This window comes from Lissotriton vulgaris, chromosome 6, assembly GCF_964263255.1.
Source record: "Lissotriton vulgaris chromosome 6, aLisVul1.2, whole genome shotgun sequence".
NCBI classification, from domain to species: Eukaryota; Metazoa; Chordata; class Amphibia; order Caudata; family Salamandridae; genus Lissotriton; species Lissotriton vulgaris.
The window spans coordinates 932168988-932191234 of NC_141694.1; the positions used below are offsets into that span (position 1 = coordinate 932168988).

General features: G+C 43.4%; 1 protein-coding gene across 2 annotated transcripts in view; it reads right to left on the reverse strand.

Moving 5' to 3' along the window:
* MGME1 (mitochondrial genome maintenance exonuclease 1) overlaps positions 1 to 22247 on the reverse strand; it is a 192631-nt gene that overhangs the window by 40320 nt on the left and 130064 nt on the right. For both annotated transcript variants that reach the window (XR_015296639.1, XM_086926919.1), the window contains exon 3: positions 771 to 990. Coding sequence is in view for 1 of the 2 variants with exons in the window: in XM_086926919.1 (XP_086783045.1) it covers positions 771 to 990 (220 nt within the window). In the remaining variant the exon portion in view is untranslated. The remainder of the gene's footprint in view (positions 1 to 770; positions 991 to 22247) is intronic.

Sequence of the window (22247 nt, forward strand, 5' to 3'; positions counted from 1 at the left end):
ATCTCCTATTTGGGAAAGTTATGATTCTAATATAAAGATAATAGACTTGTTGCTAGCAGTTGCCTTCCAACAAATAACCGAGAATTGGAAAGACTTCACTAAGTTGTCGTATCAGGCATGGTGGTACGCTGTCTGCTATAATCATAGGCTAAACACATTTGTATACCCGATGCATATGGCACCAAAACGTTTAGATTTATGGGCGCCTGTTACGCTGTTTATTGATATAAGTGCCCGACGTTCTCTGTCTCTCTCTCTCCTTCCCAACAGGAATTTGTTAAACCTCCATGACTTCCTCCATGTTGATATATTATACTTCGTAACTATAATTCACTTTATACTACGTATATTACAGTAGAATATACGTTTCCTTTTTTTTCTTATTGGGTTTCTTATACAACTTAGCTACTCTGTTATACTTGATATGTTTGATTGACTTTCATCTAAAAAATCTTTTTTTGCACTCATCAAAACTGACAGACTTTATTGTATGTAAATCTTTTAATTCTCTTGTTATTGTATTTTCTGCATTAACATTTTCCTTTCCCTTTATAAACTTACTTGGCACTTGTAGTGTTTATCTGTGGGTTTAATCATTGTTCTTATCAGTAATTCAAAAAACTCAACAAACATTTAAGGTGTTTAACCAATTGTGCATTTGCAAAAGAATAACTTATATTATTAGCAACACCTTTTTTTAAGGTGGTGTAAGTTGTGTTGCAAGAAAGGTTTTCAATGACTGGTTTTGATGGTAATATGGTGTGGCTTACCGATACTCTGCTACGCAATCTACCAGGCCCCTATAGAGAAGGGTATGATGGTGAACAGCACTTTCAAGTGCCTTTACTCCATGGATATCTCCCAGAATGTGTTCCACGCTTGATAAGTAGCCAGACACATCAATGCCATCTTGCTCCGGAATTTTGTCCTCTGATGACAACAGCAGAGCTTCCAACGACGAATGAAACTGTTTTCCTTTTGAAAATATAGCTAAGCAGTAAAGATAGACAGATAACATTACCAAAAGAACAGAGGATGAAACCAAACATAACAAACAAACTAACATAGTGAACACAGTTCAGTGAAACCACCAACTAGTTGCAAAGGTTGTTGCAGGATTCTTTTCACAGAAATGTCAGAGACACAATATATGAAATTGTATGCTCAATAAAATACTGCACGTATTATTGATAGGGTCATAATGCACACCTATATGTGTAGTACTGTACAGACCTCCCACATTGATGCCTGATTTTCCTAATGTTTTAGCGAATAACATTGAGTCCCCGACTACAGACTACAACAAAGTTTTGGTCGTAGGAGATCTAAATTATTGGGCCAATGAGACAGAAGGGGGGAACTCACGGAGTCCATTGCCAGCTTAAATCTTACTCAACACATTCCCTCCCCCAAGCATATCAAAGGCCATACTCTTGATCAAGTGTGGCCCACCAATATTACCCTGCATAATTTCGCTCATTATCCTTGTGTATGGCCAGATCACTCCATTATCAGTTTTATTTTGAATAACCGGTCCTTGCTTAAAAACATTCATATCACTTAAGAAGCACCTTCAGAAACTGGAATCGTATTAATTTGAAAGCGCTTTTAGACACTTTATCTTGTGAGCAGCCTGCCTCAGAAGGAGATTTAGATAGCTGGGAAAGAGAGATTACTAACCCTTTCGATGCTCATGACGGAACGGTTCCGTCATGAGCATCGGTCGGGCTATGCTCATGACGGAACCATTCAGTCATGACCACACCCATTAACATTGGGGCCCAGCACCGGCGGTAAATCGGGGCAGCACGGATGAGGCTAACTGGCAATTGAAGGCCTTTAATATCCATACCCCCCCCCCCCCCCCCCCCCCAACAGACTAAAACCTCTTGGCTAAGGCAACAAGAAGCATCCAAATGGTTTACAAAGGAATTGAAAACCTTAAAACTCCATGGAAGCCAAGTTGAATGAAAATGGCAAAAATCGTATCTAGCGGAGGGAAAAGTGAAATACATTGCAAAGTTGCGTGTGTACAAAAAGGCCATGTTGGAGGCCAAGGGAGCCTTCTTTACGAATAAGGTACTTAATTCTGACAATAGTTCTAAAGAAATTTCCAAGATCGTGAAGGAGCTATCGAATCCTAGCTGCGTGACCCAGTCTGTTACGGCTACCCAGGATCTTTGTAATTACCTGAACTCCATCTTTGTTGAAAAAATAAAAACAAATCAAGATTCCATTGATTCCAACGATAGCAGTACTGAAGATAGCCTGGTTTATCCCAACTCCTCCTCTTTTAACATCTTTCCTATGTTGGATAACAAACTCTTTTTGGATCTTGTAGTAAAGATAAAATCGGGTTCCCCCAAGGAGGAATGTCCTATTAATATATCAAAAGCAATCTATTGGGCCTTCCCTAATACTATTCTTGAGTTTCTTAATCTTTCCTTAACCCATGGCACTATACCGTCAGTCTTTAAGGAAGCAGTGGTTATTCCGCTACAAAAAAAGCAGGGTATGGATCCCAAAAAGTTGGAGAATTACAGGCCTATATCACTCCTCCCACTTCCCGCCAAATTGTTGGAAGCGCAAGTAGACACCTGTCTCCGTTCTTTCTTAGAAGCCACCAAGTTTCTGGATACCCATCAGACAGGGTTTCGCTCTGCGCACTCTACTGAATCTGTGATTCCTTCTGTCATTGACGATCTCAAAGGACAGGCGGACATTGATTGCACTCAGGCCCTAATCCTCCTAGACCTGTCTGCGGCATTTGACACCTTGAACCACCAAATTTTGTTGGACCGCATTGCTGCAGCGGGTCTCGGGAGATCGGTCCTGGATTAGTTTAGATCCTTTTTAGAAGGCCGCAAACAATCAGTGTGGCTCTCTCCTTATAAATCTAACACTGTAGAAATGAGCTGTGGTGTCCCGCAGGGCTCCTCTCTCTCTCGACAATACTTTTTAATGTATACATACGCCCCTTGATCTACAGCCTCCGGCAGATGGGGATAAAGATCTTTAACTATGCTGATGATATGCAGCTAATATTTACCCTGGAGAACTCAAATGAATCGAAAGACTTTGATAGGAAGTCCATAATATATGTTAAAAATTGGACAAACAACAACCAATTAAAATTAAACTCTGAAAAGACTGAGATAATCATACCCAGCAATAAACTCACCCGCTGGACATCCTCTTATTGGCCCCCTGAGCTAGGTGCGTCCCGCTTCCTAAACCAGTGATAAAGCGTCTGGGCTTTCACATTGACTCAGGTCGCTCAATGAGTGCTCAATTTGGGTCAGTTACATCTGCTTGTTTCGTCCAACTTCGCAAGCTGCATAAGATTAGACGCTTCTTCAGCAAAGAGGCCAGTATCCAAATTGTGATTGCTCTAATTCTATCAAAAATTGATTATGGAAACGCGCTCTATCTTGATCTCCCACAAAAGCAGAGACATCGCCTACAGATGATCCAACACCAAGCAGCGAGAATCATCTACCTTCAGGACAGACGTTGTCATATTAGCCCGCTGCTTAAGGAACTCCACTGGCTCCCAGTGGAACAGAAAACTATGTTTAAAACAGGCTGCATTCTTTTCAGAGCTATTCAGGGAACCGGTCCTAATTTAATTTCTTAGTTAATTAGTAAATACTTACCCCAGCGTACCTTGAGATCTATGCATCTGAATCTTTTGGCAGTGCCCAGATTCAGACGCAAAAGCATTGGAGGGACTCGGTTCTCCTTTCTGGGTCCGAAGCTCTGGAATTCACTCCCCATTTCACTTAGGCTTGAGGCAGGCTACATGCGGTTCAGGAAACAGCTTAAGACATGGCTGTTCACTTTGGCTTATAACTAGATGTACATTTCAGACACTTACCCCCAGTCACGGATCTGGGTTGAATCCATCATCGTTCTTTAGCTCACTTCACCACCCCATTTCAGACCCAGCTATATGCAAATCAGTCTTGGCCGTGTGCCTCATTGGGACAGTCAAGCCCGAACAGCCAAGCCAGGTCTTCCCTGGACCGGAAACAAGCATCCTGGGACCGGTTTCGGGGTAACACCCCATATCAGCCAGGCTAGCATGAATCCATGTGAGTGTCTGAAAAGTTTCCGCGCTCCGCCCATTATTTCTCTGTGTTTGCTTTATCTGCTATAAGTTGGCATGGTATGCCCAGACGTGGGTCCCTTACTCACTTTGCCACTGGATTCAAGCTAGCCTAGATCAGGGTTGTATCCATCATCATTCTTTAGATCACTTCGCCACCCCAGTTCGTACCCAGCCATATACAAATCAGTCTTAACCCTGTGCCTCATGGGAACAGTCCAGACCAAACTGCCAAGCCAGGTCCTCTCTGGACTGGAAACAAGCATCCTGGGACCGGTTTCTGGGTGTTACCCTTCATCAGCCAGGCTAGCTTTAATCCAGTGGCACAGGGTGCAGGGTCAAGACATATGACTGGGTCTAAACTGGAATGGCATGGTGAGCAAAAAAAAAAGATGGATTTAGGCCCAGATCTCTGTACTGGGGTGAATGTATGACATTGTTGTGCATTTTGTCCATCAATTGTTCTTTTTGCTTCTACAAACGCAGCACAACATTCTCTCGAAGGAATGATTTCAAAATGAAAGTTTTTTAAATGGTAAAAGTGAACAAATCAACTACATGAAACAAGTCCGCTGGGATTCGAGCACATAAGGATAACAAACTACTATTTGCAAGCAAAAGAAACTAGTGCTGCATTATAGCCTTTACTTCCTCCAAAACTGTCACTTCAATACTGTATGAGTGAAGAGAGAGATCCCACCTGCTGTCGAGGGGGCAACACAAACGATCTACAGTCAGCGACTGGTAGCTGTGTGACCGGGGCTGCTGAGCATAGGGCAAAAAAATGCATTGACAGAGGCAAAAAATAATTTGCATGGCCAAAAATACTAAACAAAAATAAAATTTGAAAGCTCGAGGCAATGGGATTACGAGCCCTGGCCGTCAAATGCACTACTTTGCTGGTTAATTTACACGTGCAGAGGGAATATATCGTCACTCACATTAAGTAGAGGGAGAGACCAAAGTAGGTTGATCCATTGTCCCTGTGTAAACTGGGGGAGGGCGGAAACAAAATGTGAATGACAGTTAAACAGATCAATGGAGAGGACTACTGACTGAAAACCCTTTTATGAATGTATGTATATACTTACATTTAAAGAAAAAAAATCACATAAAATACATACGTATGCTTATAGGACAGGCCTAAAAAACCAGATACACAAGCTGCAACACTTCAAGCAATATGTTACGGATATCTTGCACATGGACACAAGCCAAAATAAGTGGACGGTCTGGGTTTCTGCTAATCAAACTGCAGTTGGGTTGAGCACTAACTATTCATTTGGAGCAAGTGGATCAGGAATTAATATCTGACAAAGGCATAGAGTCTCTATTTCATAATGAAATGCTTTACATATATTTATTTCTTACTCTGTGAGGGACTTGCAGGTAGACCATGATTTCCACCCCCCGCAGTTTTACAGGTAGACCATGATTCCCCCCCACCCCGCAGGTTTAAATAGTACAAAATCGACCCAAAGGTACTGGAGCGCCTCCCATGAGCACTAGTTACATTAAACAAGACCACATTCATTTTTTTTTGTTTTTTAGGCACAGGTCTATTAAGTGATTTGCACAGAATCACAGGATGGTGGTCTGGCACCAAATTAAATTCAATTAAAAAAATATGGTTATTTAGACCGTTGGCCTTTAAATAGTACATCAATGTATGTCCATTATACAATTTTTTTTAAAACAAGTACATAATATTCAAATTCACCTGGGGGAACCGTATAAAATCTACCCATTAAAATATGCTTTCAAGTGAAATATCAAATATGGTCCCAGAGATTACATAAAATGTCATAGATACTAAAACTCAGTAATCACAGTTCTGACTGCTCTCATGAATCTACCAATGGCACATGCTATAGCCAAACAACACATGTCAGTAAAAAATTCTGCAGCGTGCCCATGGGGCTTATTGAGGTCCGAACTGGGAACACAAACCAGCCGTGGTAATTGAGTCGGACCGGGTGTGGGGAGGGGGTGCTATGGGGGGGGGGCGTTGAAAACACTCCTGCTTTTGTTACAGGGGGGCAATAGTGCAGCTATGCTGCAAAACCAGCTCCCGGTAAAAAAAAAATGACCCCCAGGTGTTCAAAATCAGCCCCAACCCAGTCGGCCCACCTGGGAAACGCCCAGTGCCTACTACAGCCAGTTTGGCCCTCGTCTTAATCCTATACTTAAAAAATATTGGGCGTAAAAACTGTCTCCGCTGTTGTTTAACCTTTAAACAGTGCATCAGAATGTGCAACATATCACATTTAGTGTTCAAGCCACAAGTACAGTATCCTCCTGAATTCATAATTTTTACCATATCCTTCATCTTACAGGGGTTGTGTCCAATCCTTACTCTCAATAATTCACTTCTTAGCAGCTGATTTGGTAGGAGATCCACATACGGAAAGCTCCCTTTATTCAACCAGGAGATTAACATAAATTGTACCAATTTTGTTCCCACTTAAACAGTGATAGTCGCATTCAAGGGACAGGTATTTACCTAGTGCTTTTAGCTCACTCTTTGAGGTTTCAATTTGTAGGTTCTGTGGGAGCAGCATTACATTTATATCTTTACAGACAGCCCCCAATTTGACCCTAACACTTTGGTCCATTTTAATTCAGCCATGGCATAGCTGGGGAGTGACAATAAGCTCTTTGTACACTTCCCCTCCTCAGCATCCATCCTATTTTTGCCACTAATATATATATTTACAACAAGGGGTGGTGAGGGACAGAGTCTCTGAATTAAGCAGAAAGCTCTCACCCAGTCAAGAGATCAGGGCTAGATCCAACACCGTTTTTTAGCTCACTGCACCATCCCAGTTTCAGAACCTGGCTGTATGCAAATTAGTCTGTTCCTGTCCCAGTGCATGATGGGAACAGGGCAAACCAAACTACAAAAGCCAATTCTTACACTGGGAAGGAAACAAGCTCCCGGGGACCGGTTTCTGGCATTACAGCCGTCTTCGGCCCGGTTTGCTTGAATCCTGATGGTGCAATGAGCAAGGGTCTCACATCTGAGAATACCCTTCCACGCTTAGGGTGGACAAAAATATTTACAACAAGGGGTGGTGAGGGACAGAGTCTCTGAATTAAGCAGAAAGCTCTCACCCAGTCAAGAGATCAGGGCTAGATCCAACACCGTTTTTTAGCTCACTGCACCATCCCAGTTTCAGAACCTGGCTGTATGCAAATTAGTCTGTTCCTGTCCCAGTGCATGATGGGAACAGGGCAAACCAAACTACAAAAGCCAATTCTTACACTGGGAAGGAAACAAGCTCCCGGGGACCGGTTTCTGGCATTACAGCCGTCTTCGGCCCGGTTTGCTTGAATCCTGATGGTGCAATGAGCAAGGGTCTCACATCTGAGAATACCCTTCCACGCTTAGGGTGGACAAAAATATTTACAACAAGGGGTGGTGAGGGACAGAGTCTCTGAATTAAGCAGAAAGCTCTCACCCAGTCAAGAGATCAGGGCTAGATCCAACACCGTTTTTTAGCTCACTGCACCATCCCAGTTTCAGAACCTGGCTGTATGCAAATTAGTCTGTTCCTGTCCCAGTGCATGATGGGAACAGGGCAAACCAAACTACAAAAGCCAATTCTTACACTGGGAAGGAAACAAGCTCCCGGGGACCGGTTTCTGGCATTACAGCCGTCTTCGGCCCGGTTTGCTTGAATCCTGATGGTGCAATGAGCAAGGGTCTCACATCTGAGAATACCCTTCCACGCTTAGGGTGGACAAAAATATTTACAACAAGGGGTGGTGAGGGACAGAGTCTCTGAATTAAGCAGAAAGCTCTCACCCAGTCAAGAGATCAGGGCTAGATCCAACACCGTTTTTTTAGCTCACTGCACCATCCCAGTTTCAGAACCTGGCTGTATGCAAATTAGTCTGTTCCTGTCCCAGTGCATGATGGGAACAGGGCAAACCAAACTACAAAAGCCAATTCTTACACTGGGAAGGAAACAAGCTCCCGGGGACCGGTTTCTGGCATTACAGCCGTCTTCGGCCCGGTTTGCTTGAATCCTGATGGTGCAATGAGCAAGGGTCTCACATCTGAGAATACCCTTCCACGCTTAGGGTGGACAAAAATATTTACAACAAGGGGTGGTGAGGGACAGAGTCTCTGAATTAAGCAGAAAGCTCTCACCCAGTCAAGAGATCAGGGCTAGATCCAACACCGTTTTTTAGCTCACTGCACCATCCCAGTTTCAGAACCTGGCTGTATGCAAATTAGTCTGTTCCTGTCCCAGTGCATGATGGGAACAGGGCAAACCAAACTACAAAAGCCAATTCTTACACTGGGAAGGAAACAAGCTCCCGGGGACCGGTTTCTGGCATTACAGCCGTCTTCGGCCCGGTTTGCTTGAATCCTGATGGTGCAATGAGCAAGGGTCTCACATCTGAGAATACCCTTCCACGCTTAGGGTGGACAAAAATATTTACAACAAGGGGTGGTGAGGGACAGAGTCTCTGAATTAAGCAGAAAGCTCTCACCCAGTCAAGAGATCAGGGCTAGATCCAACACCGTTTTTTAGCTCACTGCACCATCCCAGTTTCAGAACCTGGCTGTATGCAAATTAGTCTGTTCCTGTCCCAGTGCATGATGGGAACAGGGCAAACCAAACTACAAAAGCCAATTCTTACACTGGGAAGGAAACAAGCTCCCGGGGACCGGTTTCTGGCATTACAGCCGTCTTCGGCCCAGTTTGCTTGAATCCTGATGGTGCAATGAGCAAGGGTCTCACATCTGAGAATACCCTTCCACGCTTAGGGTGGACAAAAATATTTACAACAAGGGGTGGTGAGGGACAGAGTCTCTGAATTAAGCAGAAAGCTCTCACCCAGTCAAGAGATCAGGGCTAGATCCAACACCGTTTTTTAGCTCACTGCACCATCCCAGTTTCAGAACCTGGCTGTATGCAAATTAGTCTGTTCCTGTCCCAGTGCATGATGGGAACAGGGCAAACCAAACTACAAAAGCCAATTCTTACACTGGGAAGGAAACAAGCTCCCGGGGACCGGTTTCTGGCATTACAGCCGTCTTCGGCCCGGTTTGCTTGAATCCTGATGGTGCAATGAGCAAGGGTCATAATATATATAGCAGATCGGCTCCGTATTGCAATTTTGGGGGGATCATTGTCCAATATCGCTATTGAATTTTTTCAGGCCACTCACTGAGGCTATAGTCCTGGTCTTCAGTGCCTCTAAATGTGTTTTCCATTTCAAGGACCTTTCAAACCAGACTCCAAGATACTTATATTAGTTAACTATTGCAAGTGTCTCCAAGCCTAGGTGCCAATTAAATTTACATTTTGTCTTTCCAAAGCAAAACAGCATAGTTTTATCCATGTTTACCACAAATTGTTTACACCTACAGTATTCTCTAAAATTGTCAGGCCTATTTCTGTTTGATCTAGAATCAAGAGATCATCTGCGGGCAGAAGGCATGCTGCATGTTTACCATTTATTTTATAGCTAAATCCGTTTGCAGCACCTAGGGTCACTGGCAGATACGCAACAAATAAGGAGAAGAGGAAGGGAGCTAATACACACCCCTGTCTGAACTCGTTATTAAATTGTATTTTTGTGTTAGAGTGCCCTCAGTAGCCATAATGACCTGGGCCCAGTTGCTCCTATGTAGCTCCTGGATTAGCCGTACAAGGTCTTTTGGTAAGTCTTGTTTTTCCATTACCTCCCATAGGCAGTTTCTGTCTACCAGATCAAAAGCTGTGCGGAAATATACAAAGGAGCAGAATAGATTCCCCCTCTGCTCAACAGACTTACATGCAATGGACCAGAGGTCAAAGCAATAGTCAATTGTAGAATGACATTCATTAAAGCCTCCCTGTTCTGGAGACACTATACAATTCATGTCAGCCCACTCTTTTAACACTCCCAAAGTTATTTTTGCGAATACCTTTTCTGCCACAGAGAAGATTGATCAGCCTATCATTTTTTGGACTTTTTATATCTCCCCTTTTGTGCATCAGCCTGATAAATGCGCCTCTCCTGTTTTCACCAACACCGGACTCGACTCTGGTTCCCCAAATCCACAGTAGGCGGCTTTGGACGTTAGGCCACATCCTCTCACCCTAGAAAGTAGTGTTAACTTTCACTCACCCCAAATACCCACTCTACTTAGCAATTCAAAAGACTGATTTACTGTACTGGGATATTATCACAACTTGCTTGCAGTGTTTCATATTTTTGTTTAACAACAAAATGTTATTGATTTTCAAGGTACCAAAATGGGCAAGGCCCGGCGAGCATCAAACCAAGTATAGATAGAAAAGGTCTGCAGAACATCACACCCAGCCCCCGACCCCACACCCCCAACCCTGCACCATACACCTTATATAAAATATTATACGAACATAGTGCAATCTGGTTGTTTCACCTCTGCACCACACCATTACCCTAAATCGGTGAGTTACTCACCACCAGCCTATCAACTGGGTCTCGAGAAACCGCTGGCCCCAGGAGAGATAGGTCAATGGCACGATACATGGCCCAGCTGGCCCTGATCTTCTTATGTTTCTGCGGACATCCCCGAGCCTGAAATAACGCGACTTCAGTGGACAGGCACCTATCCATTGCTTTCTTCCAGGTACCTATACTGGGTGCCTTCCAGTGTTGTACAATGTCACGCTCAGCTAGTGCAAGCCCCAGAAACAATAAATGTCTTTTATATCTATTCACCCCCAATGTCCTCGGTACTGTGTAGTAGAATCAGCCTAGGTTCTGCAGGAATGTGCCATGCCAACACCCGCCCCAAACAGGACCTTATACCACACCAGAAGTGTTGCAGTGCCACACAACTCCCCACAGTATGGAGAAACGACCCCTCCTCCGAATCGCAACAGAGGCACATGGGGGTAAACCCCCCATCTTGTAAAGGCGTGTATAATATACCCTGCGGAGATATTTAAACTGGATCAATCGATATCGAGTATAAATAGTCGAATACCGGGGGTTAGCCAGTGCCTCCGCCCAGTCATCATCTGTCAGGGTGGGCACATCTAATTACCACGTCGCCCAAGTCCGGTGTATGTTGGTCGTGGAGTGTGTAGGTAGTGTTTGGTAAATTTGACGAATCTTGTGGGCACCAAGATCCCCCATGGGCAACCGACCCTCCATCGGATAGAACTCCGGGAGACTTGTGAGGTCCCTTATTAAAGGGGACATGTCTAAGCTGCAGATACCTGTGGAATTGTGTTTTATGGAGGTCGAAATCCTGCTGTAGCTGCTGAAAGGATTTGAGTGTGGACCCCCGCATTATGTCACCCAACATGGAGATCCTAATATCATTCCACCTACGGAATCCCACCAAGGTCGAGACTGGCTGAAGGTATGAGCCCCGCCAGAGAGGTTTAGCACCAGTCAAGTTGCCCCACCATCCCATCTGTCAGACCGCTCGCCTCCAAATCTGAATGACTGTCCTGCATGCCGGGGAAGCTCAATCAGAGACGAGAAGCTATACAAGAAGTGGAGCAGCGGGGTTTCTACCAAGAAGAGTCGTTCCACCGCAAAAGCTCGGTCTGCCTGTGAGCCATACCAACAGTCGTTTATCACTAGGAGATGTGATGCCCAATAATATGCACGAACATCCGCTGCCGCTATCCCACCACAGTATGTAGATTGACTACAGGTCGCCAGCGCCACCTGAACAGCACCTCCCCCCCAGAGAAACCTATTCAGTAATGCATTGATTTGACGAAACCACGACGGGGGATTGGAAAGGGGTAGTTTTGCAGCCTATAAAGCAGGTGAGGCAAGGACACCATTTTGAAAATGGCTGATCTGCCATATAACGAGAGGGGGGGGGGGGGGGGGGTTGTGATCACACTGTTGTCTCAACCCGAACTGTGGGCAGCAACGGAGCGATATTTCGTACCCATGATTCGGTTGGGCACCGCACAATAAACACCCAGAGGTATCAAAATCCTGCCTCAGCCACTATCAACTGCGAGGCCCAAGCCTGAGGGTTAGCGTAGAGTCCGGAGGTTTTCCCAAAGACCCGCAGAATCTGTAGCACCCAAAGTCCGGAAACCCAGGGATTGGACATAAAAAACAGGGCATCGTTGGCATTAAGCGCAATCCTATCCGAGCACTCCGGAGACCAGTCCAGACCCCATAGGCCAGTGTCCAGGCGGACCTTTTTAGCAAAGGGCTCAATGGCCAGTGCGAACAATAGTGGGGAGGGTGGGCATCCCTGCCTAGTGCCCCTAAGGATGGGAAAGAGGGTCAAAAGTCCTTTATATTTTAATGGCACAGGACTGCCAGTTGTTGGTAGATGGATGCAAACGTATGTTATACATATCTCACATTTAGAACCATGACGTCAGAGCACATTCGTTTTTGAGAAAAACTGCGCGGGAGCCATGACAATATGGAGTGCAAAATATATTTTCTCTCATAAATCGTTATAGGTTTGTTTGACCCATAAAGTCCCCACAAACATTTAGGGGTCTGAATTCCTGAATTAAAGTAGGCATGCAACAGAAAATTGAGCAGTGGCTGAAACAATACTTTATAAGAAAGTGGGATATTATCTATGGAACCGATAAGCATAAACCTATATAGTATGCTCAGCTACTCTAAATAAAAACTCTTGTGCCATAAAGAATAATAAAGAGGAGGGCTGGGCATACGGTGTAACCTGACAGTGGGGATACCCCTTTGAGAGTAAGATGGTGCAGTTTTTCCGGGCTCTGCTGCATTTTCAACAGTGAGTACATATACGTGTCACAGGTGTGCTCATGAAAAGTGGCAATGATTGGATATTTAGAAATATTGCTACTTTTATGGATTTTGGAGGAAAAAATGTGTATTTGGCTGGTGGCTTAGCACAACATGCTAATGCACTTATAGGATACCTTTGTATGTAAACTCCTGATTACAGGTTGCAGTCAACGTAAGGAACATGTCACAGGTTTAGATCCCAGTAAGACAACTGAGGGGATAGAATATCTGCTGCTGAGATTTTTGTTGAAAATTCAGGTCACTTTTGCAAAACCTGGGAGGACCACTCAGCCCTACATTATTCAAAAGGTTGATAAAATACAAGTCAAAGCATTGGGGTAACAGTGATCTTGTCACAAATTTAGTAAAATGTCTATTTTTTTAAATAAAATCATTGACGCTAGGCTGGATTTGTAATCATTCCGATGTGTATGCCACATCTCCTCCGTAAAGGAGGTTAGAAGCATGATTCCATTAAATTCTATGGCGCTAATTGGGCTAAACAGGAATGAGACTCCATTAATGTCTGTAGACTGTTCATGCGGCCCGAGAGTGAAATACCACAATAGTGTAAGGGAACATTGAGGTAGGGTTAACAATGAGACCCTAGTTGTAGATTTTACAGGGCACCCCCATCCCACAGAGTGGCACATGAGCAAGATCAGGGCAGGGGCACCTGGATGGACTGTATCAGCATTGTCCACTAGATGAGGGATGCACCACCAGTATTATACTGGGCACAAGTGTGTCCCAGGTAGAAGTCTATGTGTATTCTCATTCAACTGCCTCAACGGGGCAGATGCCTGGATGCTAGAGGCATAAAATTACTCTCCAAAATAGCACGAGCCGACCAAGTTGGAAATGAGAGTTTAATTAGGTCACCAGGGAAGGGCAGTACTTGTAAGTTGGGATAATGCTTAGTCCTTGATGCTGCAATTCCTTTGGTAAGGTCATCCCAAGTACACCATGTGACAACAAAGACGAGCATGTATGTTGAGAAGTTTCTATTAATCCCGGGATACAGCTCCAGTGGCTGTGATTGAACAACATTCTATCTTCAATTAATGTTTTTCCTGTGGTGTTGCATTTGTAGATTTTGTTTGGGCATTTTGTAAAATTTGTCCATCATCAACAATGTGCAGAATGTGGTTCTACATTTGAATACACGTGTACATTGACATGATACTATTGCCTTCAATATGATTTTGATATGACTTGTCAAAGAATGTTTTCTTGGCTTACGTTAACTGGCCCATAGCTAAGCCTTGATGCCATCTTGTTCAAAATGGATGTCACATTCTCGGTTTATTATGTAGGCCGGACACAATATTACCTATTGACACTGCCCTTGAAGGGAGCTCTTGGGCATGAGCTCAGTACTGTATCCATTCTCAAGGTCCTTCTGCTTGCACATAGTATTGCTTTCATTCCTAATGGTTAACTGCTGTTTTAGTAATTAGTTTGTTCTGACATATAGGGATGGCATTAGGTCAGAGGGGCCTGAACTAATTTTGTAGCAGGTTAGTGCTTGCAACTTTACTGCTAAATGACACTATATTTCTGTGCTTTGATTTCCTTTTGCTCACACCATGATGAATCTGTACTTTCAATGTATTCCTATGAGAAGAATTCCTATTAAAACCCTCAAATTTGGGGATGAGCCAGACTAGTTTCCTATGCTACTAGGGATGCTGTTGGTTTCCTTATGGATTTTGCTGCACATTGGAGACTTATCATTTTCCTCTGATTTTGCCATTTTTTCGGTACCGATGCTCTTTAAGGCAATGACTTTACACACCCGCATTCTAAGTATTACATATTGTACCCTTGGATTTTTTGTAATAAATCCTTTAAATTCCTTAGTATACCATGGAACTCACTTAAGGAGTTTGTCCTTTCTTAAATAACAATTTTTAGGATGTTGATTTGTATCTTGGGACCCACTGCCTCATGAAATTGAACTTTGACAACGCCTGATTCACCCACCTGTGGTCGTATTATTGAGGTGTCTTTTGAAGTGAAGGATATTAGGGTTGCCCCACACCGACATAAATTTTAAAACTGATAAAATATAACAAAATAATATTTACAAACATTATAGCACCAGAATACCCACTGACCTAGTTTTCGAATTTGGTGTATGGTTGGGGCAAAGACTAAACTGAAAAGAAGTACCATGCTGAGCCTCAGGGGGATTCCTATTTGACAGGAACTCTTGCTACTAATCCCAGTGTCAGTACTTTCCAGGATATTAGGTAAGAGGTTAGCTAATGAATTTGGTCACTTACAGACTGCAAAATTGTGACCAGTTTAGCCGCTTTCCTGTTCTTCAAGCTTCCACTAAGTGTTTGTCATGCAAATATCAAAACATCCAAGCGATCGGAAGTGTTACATTTTTTGAGATGCTGAGTTCCTCAGCTTCTGAGCAGGGATGTCAACTGAACTTCTTGAAAAAAGGTGTAATTGTAGGTGGTTGATCTTCCCATGTAGCAGATAGCATTGTAAGTGTTTGAACCCTGACTAAGGATGGTCGAATGTCTAAGCAATTCTGAAGAGGACATTTTGGGTAGCAGTCTGATCGTCAACTATGAGGTCCTTTTGAACCTAGCATGGTACAAAAGAATGTACAGTAATCTGGCTATCACACATTTTTGCTGCTTTGTAATATCATAACTATGCTGGTAAGAACATGGGACCTATCGGTATCATACACACACATTATCATAAAAACAAAAACCTCCATTGGCAGCAATCAAAATAGGACTGGCACTCACCAGTAGCCTTCAGCTACATGGAGGTTGCTTGCATACAATGGTTCCCAAGGACAATGCCCCCCACAATAAGATTATCACCGTTGCAGTAATATGCTGTTTGCTGGACAGTTGAGAAGTCAATGGCGTTTGGATTGTCATGCTGCGAACAAGTCTGGGACTTATGCCTGCTGTGCTCCACCGAAGAGAAAAATACAGGTGTCAGGATTTCAGAAAAATAAAATATGTGAAAGAAATTAATGGGTAACAAGCTTTAAAACACTGAAAGAACTGCAACTATACCCAGATGGTCCACACTGATTAGTATCCACTGGAACGGCTACTGAGTCGGGTGTCACTTGCAACACAAAGCTGAAGGCTACTGGTAAGCACTAGTCCTCTTTTGAGTGCAGCCACATGGAAGTTATTTTGCTGAAAATGGCTTCTAGGGGCCAATGGCTCATACCAGAGTGGGGTGACCCTAGCAGCAGAATGGTGTTTGTTGAACAGTTAAAGAGGCTCTGGTCTTTCAATGTTATGCTGCAAACAAGTTAGGCACTCAGTGCCTGTTGTGCTCCACCGAAGAGCTCGTGAAGAGCAAAACACAAGTGCCTGGGCTGGGGCTAAACATTTTATATTATGTGACAAAAATTAACAGTGATCAGACTCTGTTCCACCAGAAGATCTGCAACAATGCAAACAGGGACCAAATTGCTGCTGAATCTGGTTTCACTTGAAACTCACAGATGAAAACTATTGGTGAGTGCCAGGCCTGTTTCCAGTGTGGCCCCATGAGAGACTACAAGCATGATGATGCAGAATATAGGGGTGGTACATTAGTACTACAATATTTTCCTTAGCTTTAGTACTTCTAAATACAGTGGCAATGGCTCTTGGAAGTAGCACTACCACTGCATGGTACTATCATTGTATTTAAGGACGTTTTAAATTACTCTCCGGTTGATATCAGGTGTACACGTTCCTGTCTTTCTGCTATGGAATTCACTCTTCTTTTTATGTCTGCCCTTAAGATTGGGTGGCAAACTGACCAGGCTGAATAAACTGCGACCATACTACACAAAGCTCTTTCAAATATCTTGGTGACAAGAGAACATATAATGAATGTGTGACTACTTGGTCTATACTTGCTGACCTCTTTATGGGTAAAGTGATGCAAAAGAGACCCCTTTGTCATGGAATCCACTTTTCAATGCTAAAAAATTATTCTTCAATCTTTACATTCAAATGATCTGCCAGATCCCCAGAAAATAAGGAATACCTGCCCCTAAGTACAACGGCGCTGTGTGATGGCAACCACAGTCATTGAAATAGGTTTGCAGTCTCACTCACCACACCATTATCAATTCAACCTGACTAACTACCAGGCAAATGTGCCATTATCTGCCCCCTCCAATCAGACCTCCAGCTGTTCTCAATGGCTTGTCGCCATAACAAACTGAGGCCTCCTCTATTGAGCTTAAACTTTGCCACAAGCCAACCATAGGGCATATACAAAATTACAGATGGCAAAGCGAAATATTATGTCTCCTAGGAGGGCCTAAGAAGGATTCCTAGGTGCAGCTTTTCTATACTCACGGTTTGTTAGAAGGGTGACCAGCACCAAACCCGGTGTCAACAACTGTTATATTAGAGATTCAATGAAACAAAATACCTATTTATAAGTTGCACTAAGGCTGTGTTTGAAAAGCAGCCAAAAATGGCATTTGAAAGAGAATCAACTCAAACAAGTTCAGACCTCAGACAATCGCTCCACATTCCCTGTCAGGAAAATGAAGACAATCGTGGGATAGAAACCACCCCACTTTTTTTCCTGCTCCAAGTTCTTCTTGACCAAGGAAAGGAGCGTGCTGAAGAGTACTTAAAGGATTGCTGTGTAATAAGAACTGTGTCTGCATGCCTATAGTGTCCCAGGAGTGAGGGAACATCACACGAGGTCTCCACTTTCTGCTGGTTTGCCTAGAATCAAGAAACCTGCCTGCCTATTGAGAGAAGGAAGGAGAGCGACTGGCACTGCAGGAAGAGAAACTGTCCAGAATGGGAAGCCCAGAGTGCTACTGGTGCGAAGAACACCCATTGGAAGTGGACTACAAAAAGTTAACTTAGCCAGGAGAGACCTTAGTTGTGAAGGAGTCCCTTGGTTTACCGGCGCGCTTCCTGATGTATGCTGCACCACGAATTTGAAATGCCAAGCATCACTGTATCTTTCAGCATTCTGCTGTGTGTTTACAAGGCAGGGCTGCGTCTATCAACGTTGAAAATCCCTCGTAGACACCAATGTGAAAACACTGATCGCTCCAAAGACTACAACTACTCTAGACCAACAGCCGCTGACTGCAGGTGCCGAGGTAACACCTGCGGCATCCAAGCACCCGTCTGCATCTGCACCACTGCTGAAGACGAGCTGTGGAAACCTGCTGCGCTGGTGTCACCCAGTGGCTGAGCCCTGAGTGATATGGGCGACATGGACTAGGCAGTTACCATAGAGTACCGCAAGAGCGCAATCACTGAACGCTTCTGCCTGCATCATCAGATCTGCAGTGGCCATGAGCAGGTTTAGACAGGATTTAAGCTTAAGTGGGACAAAAAACTGAAAGTTAAGGACCCTGCTATTAGAATTTAAGACGTTTTGATGGGTGAAATAGTGTTGATTAAATGTATTTGAACTGGTTTGTTTATATAGACATTGGGGTGTTTTTGGGTGGACTGTGCCAGTGTCTAAGCAATGCATACGCCTAAGCTATACACCAGGTGCTGTAAATAATAATAAAAACTCTAATTGCAGTGAGAAGGAACTGAAAGAGTATAGTGCCTCACGGCAGAACACAAGGATTACAACCCTGTAACTCAAAACCCTATTGAACGGTGCAGTATTGTGTTTTACTGTGAAATTAAAATACTTTCTATTGATTAAAAGATAAGCAATGGGCTGGACTATACCTATTCTTTTGATTGACTGTTGAGTACTGAGCTCTTGCCCCCACCTCCCGGAGAAGTGTTGGAATCCTAACCCTGACTACCTAGAGAGGAAATGGGTCGTTCAACCAGTAAATCAGTGGCCAATTACCTCAACCAACAAGGATGAAGCCTAGTAACCCTTGCCTGTGGCTGCAGGAGCAGGACGGGACAGGAGTTTCTGTAGCAGGGAGATGTCTTCATGTCCCAGGATCCGCCTCAGGAACTTCTCTATTACACTTATAATGCACCCACTTCTATAGCACCCCTGGAACTTCTGCCTGTGCCAGAGACAAACATGGTGGAAGATCTGCTCCAAAGAGAGAGAGAGAGAGAGAGAGAGGGAGGGTAGCTCAAAATCAATGCAACCATCTCCCTCCTTGAGACTGAATTTCTCAGCATGTCTGGCAGAGCCTGTGACAGACATGTTGGGGTGCTGCTTGCGTGGAGGCCATCTTCACTTAGCTGTCTGGTGGGTATGGGTCCATTTTCCGCAGTTGGCTTGGAAAGAAAAATCTGGTATGGCTCGTTTTTGATGGTTGGGATGGGGGATCGCAATATGAGTGCTGCAAAAGAAACACAACCCTGAACTGCAAAGTTTCACGTTTTGGTGCTACAAAATGTGCTAATGCATGCAGCAATATCCAGAGTGTTCAGTCTATGATGTCGACTGATCACTCTTTATCTCCTACAGATTGTTCTCCTGGAACTAACAACTTGATTCAGTGGGATCTCTCTTCTGTTATATGGACTTCCCCCCACTTCTTTGCATACCTGGTGACTAGTGAAGGGCAGGGTACCAGGATGAGGTGAAAACTTTCAGCTGTGCTTTGGTTGGTCAGTGCACAGTAGACCATGCTTCTCTTTCTGTCCAGGTGCCACCTCGCAGGCAGGGTGGAGCTATATCTGCTGCTTTGCATATTTTTGTCTGCTTGGCACTCAGATTTCTTCGTTTTTTTAAGATGGCAGCCAGGGCTGCATAAAAACATTGTACTGTCCTGCTGATTTAGTCTCCATTGTTTTCTTTTGTGTGCGAGGAGATCTTACCTTCCAAAACTACCATATGCCCAAAAATCAGCTAGAAATTAGAGAAACGTGTGTGGTGGTGGCGGGGGTTCAATCCTCAATTAGCCTGCAATCTACTAAATTCTTAACTGTGCAGCCAGACCTAAAGAGTAAAACTCTGATTCTCAGAAGTACTGAAACACATCTGTTAACAACGGTGTTCAATCAAACAAAAGCACATCACAAAACTATACAAGTATCTTAACTTTTCCTGACTGATGCATGGAGTTATGTCGATGGTTGCAGAGTATTAGTCATTATCCAGAAGCAGTGCAGAGGCTTTCTAACACTTTGTTTTGTAAAAATCAAATTGTTCCTATCTGTACCCATTGTGCCTTTGAGTCACTGAAATCTTTGTAAGTGGATGACAGTGACTACAAGGAGTTAGATAGTGCACAGTGCGTCAGACTAGGTATCCTTTCTAGTAGAGTATATACATGAAATATTATATTTTGCCTTAATTATTATTGGCTTGTGTATGGTTTGTTCACCCCATACATATTTAGAGGACTCAGTTAAACATGTAATTGCATGGATACTAAACAGATGCATGTTTGTGTCTCCTGTGTAATCATTGAACTAAATATATATTCTTTCCAATATTTGAGCATGTCTGTACAGCACACAACTACAGGAACAGCCACTGCCCAACCTGTAAATGGTGAGCAACATGAATGTTGCATTTTCTTTTCTACTGAAGAACATCTCAGGAGTAGGTATCAGGAAAACCTGACTAGAGCCAGGAAAGCCATGCGATCTGATGACTGCCTTGCTTCAGAGCAACCTGCCCTACATCCTCTAAAGCAGACCTGTGGCCTGAAGAGTAGACAGCAGTCAAAAGACCTTAACATTAGACAGGAGATCTTAATAGGGACAGCTGATGATGGGACTCAATGTCACAAAAACAGACCTGCTAGAAGAATTCACATAAAAAAGGGTCCTCCAACCACAGTATCTGAAGTGGCAGTTCCTTAGAAAATCCTGATGTCTTGGCAGCACAGTCTTAAACGTCATCACTTGCCCTTAATGTGTGCCTGGCACACCTGCATTCCTTTCAACACTCCAAATACTTTTAGACTCCCTCCTTCCCTCTCCATTGTACAATCATTGCTCAATCAAAATTCCAGCAGTGAAATGTCCACACGTACTTCCCTTTAGTCTCGTGATCACAATGGACTCCCATCAACTCTGCAAAAGCTGGTAGGCCAGCAGGATCATGGGCAGACCCATGTCCTGCTCATATCTGCAAAAATATTCTCATTAATAGCTCTGCAGCCAATCCAGCAAGAAATATCAACAGCTTCTTGGCTAAAGGTCTATTCCTTACAGAACTTCCTAAAGCAAAGAGGCCTTCTAACAAAGGCTCCTTCTAACTTCTGGTCAATAACCAATTGTTTCTAGGCAAAAAGATTGAAAGATCTTAAAGACAAATATCTACATTCATCGAAGAAAGTAACCTTTTCTCAGATCACTAAACGGATTCTGACATGACTGTGGCATAAAAGCAGCACTGACTTTCACATAGGATGATTTAAACACTACAATAGATTCAAATAAGAGTAAAGACGCCTATCCTTGACTTCTCCCTGGCCTTTGATTATTTTCATCTCTACAAGGAATTGGACCAATCTTCCTAAACAAATAACTTTTTATCTGTATTCTAGCTAGACCTCTACCATCGAGGCTAGCATCCCTGCCCATAATACTCAGTACTTGGCAACTTTTTTTTGCCAGTGTGTCAATAACAACCTGGTGCATTCCTGCATGGATGTCACACATATGGGAAATGTTCAATGTTCCATGGTAAAAGAGTAGCACATTTTTAGTGTAGCACAGGTATGCTGCACTGCATTTTCAGGCAGCAGTATTACCAACTCATTGCACAAAATTAACTCCGAAAGTAGGAATGGTATTTTGGGAATTGAATCTGGGACTTACCTGTTTACACGCCCCAACATAATGTGTGGTAACTTATTAAGCAGTCCTTAACTTGCAAAATAATAAATGAAGAGGCCCAAAGTCTTGCTCAGGAGTCTGCACCCAGCAATAGCAAATATTGTGAGAACTCAATACCAAGATGGACTCGATGTGATTCTACTGAGTGCCATTTTTATCCACCACCAGCCACTCCCAGTTCTTGTATATCACTCTTGCAGGATATTTTTCTTTTCTTTCTTCCTTTGTCTCAATTTTGCCATCTTTCTCCAATCTCCCTTTCGTTTTTCTCTCTCTCTCGTTCTGTAACAAAGCCTGGCGAGGACAAACAAATATATGTGGGACCCTGAAAATTAGTGCCAGTGAGCTCCACCTCTTACTACCGGCTAAAATTAAGCACTGGTACGAATATTTTAAGACCCTTACATAAGTGTAGATTTAACCATGAATATTTTACAACATCTCATTGAGTAAACTAAAACTTTACCTTCAGTCAAGAATAGGGCAGGGGCATTTTTCTTGACTTGCAACGAGTTGAAGCCTAGAGACAGTGTGAAATCTACAAAAAAAAAAATTGTTATAATATCAAGTTTGCCAAATGTGTTTAAATTGCACAACTTGTTTCTTCTTTTTCCTCATATAATAACTATGAGGTTAGCTCCAAC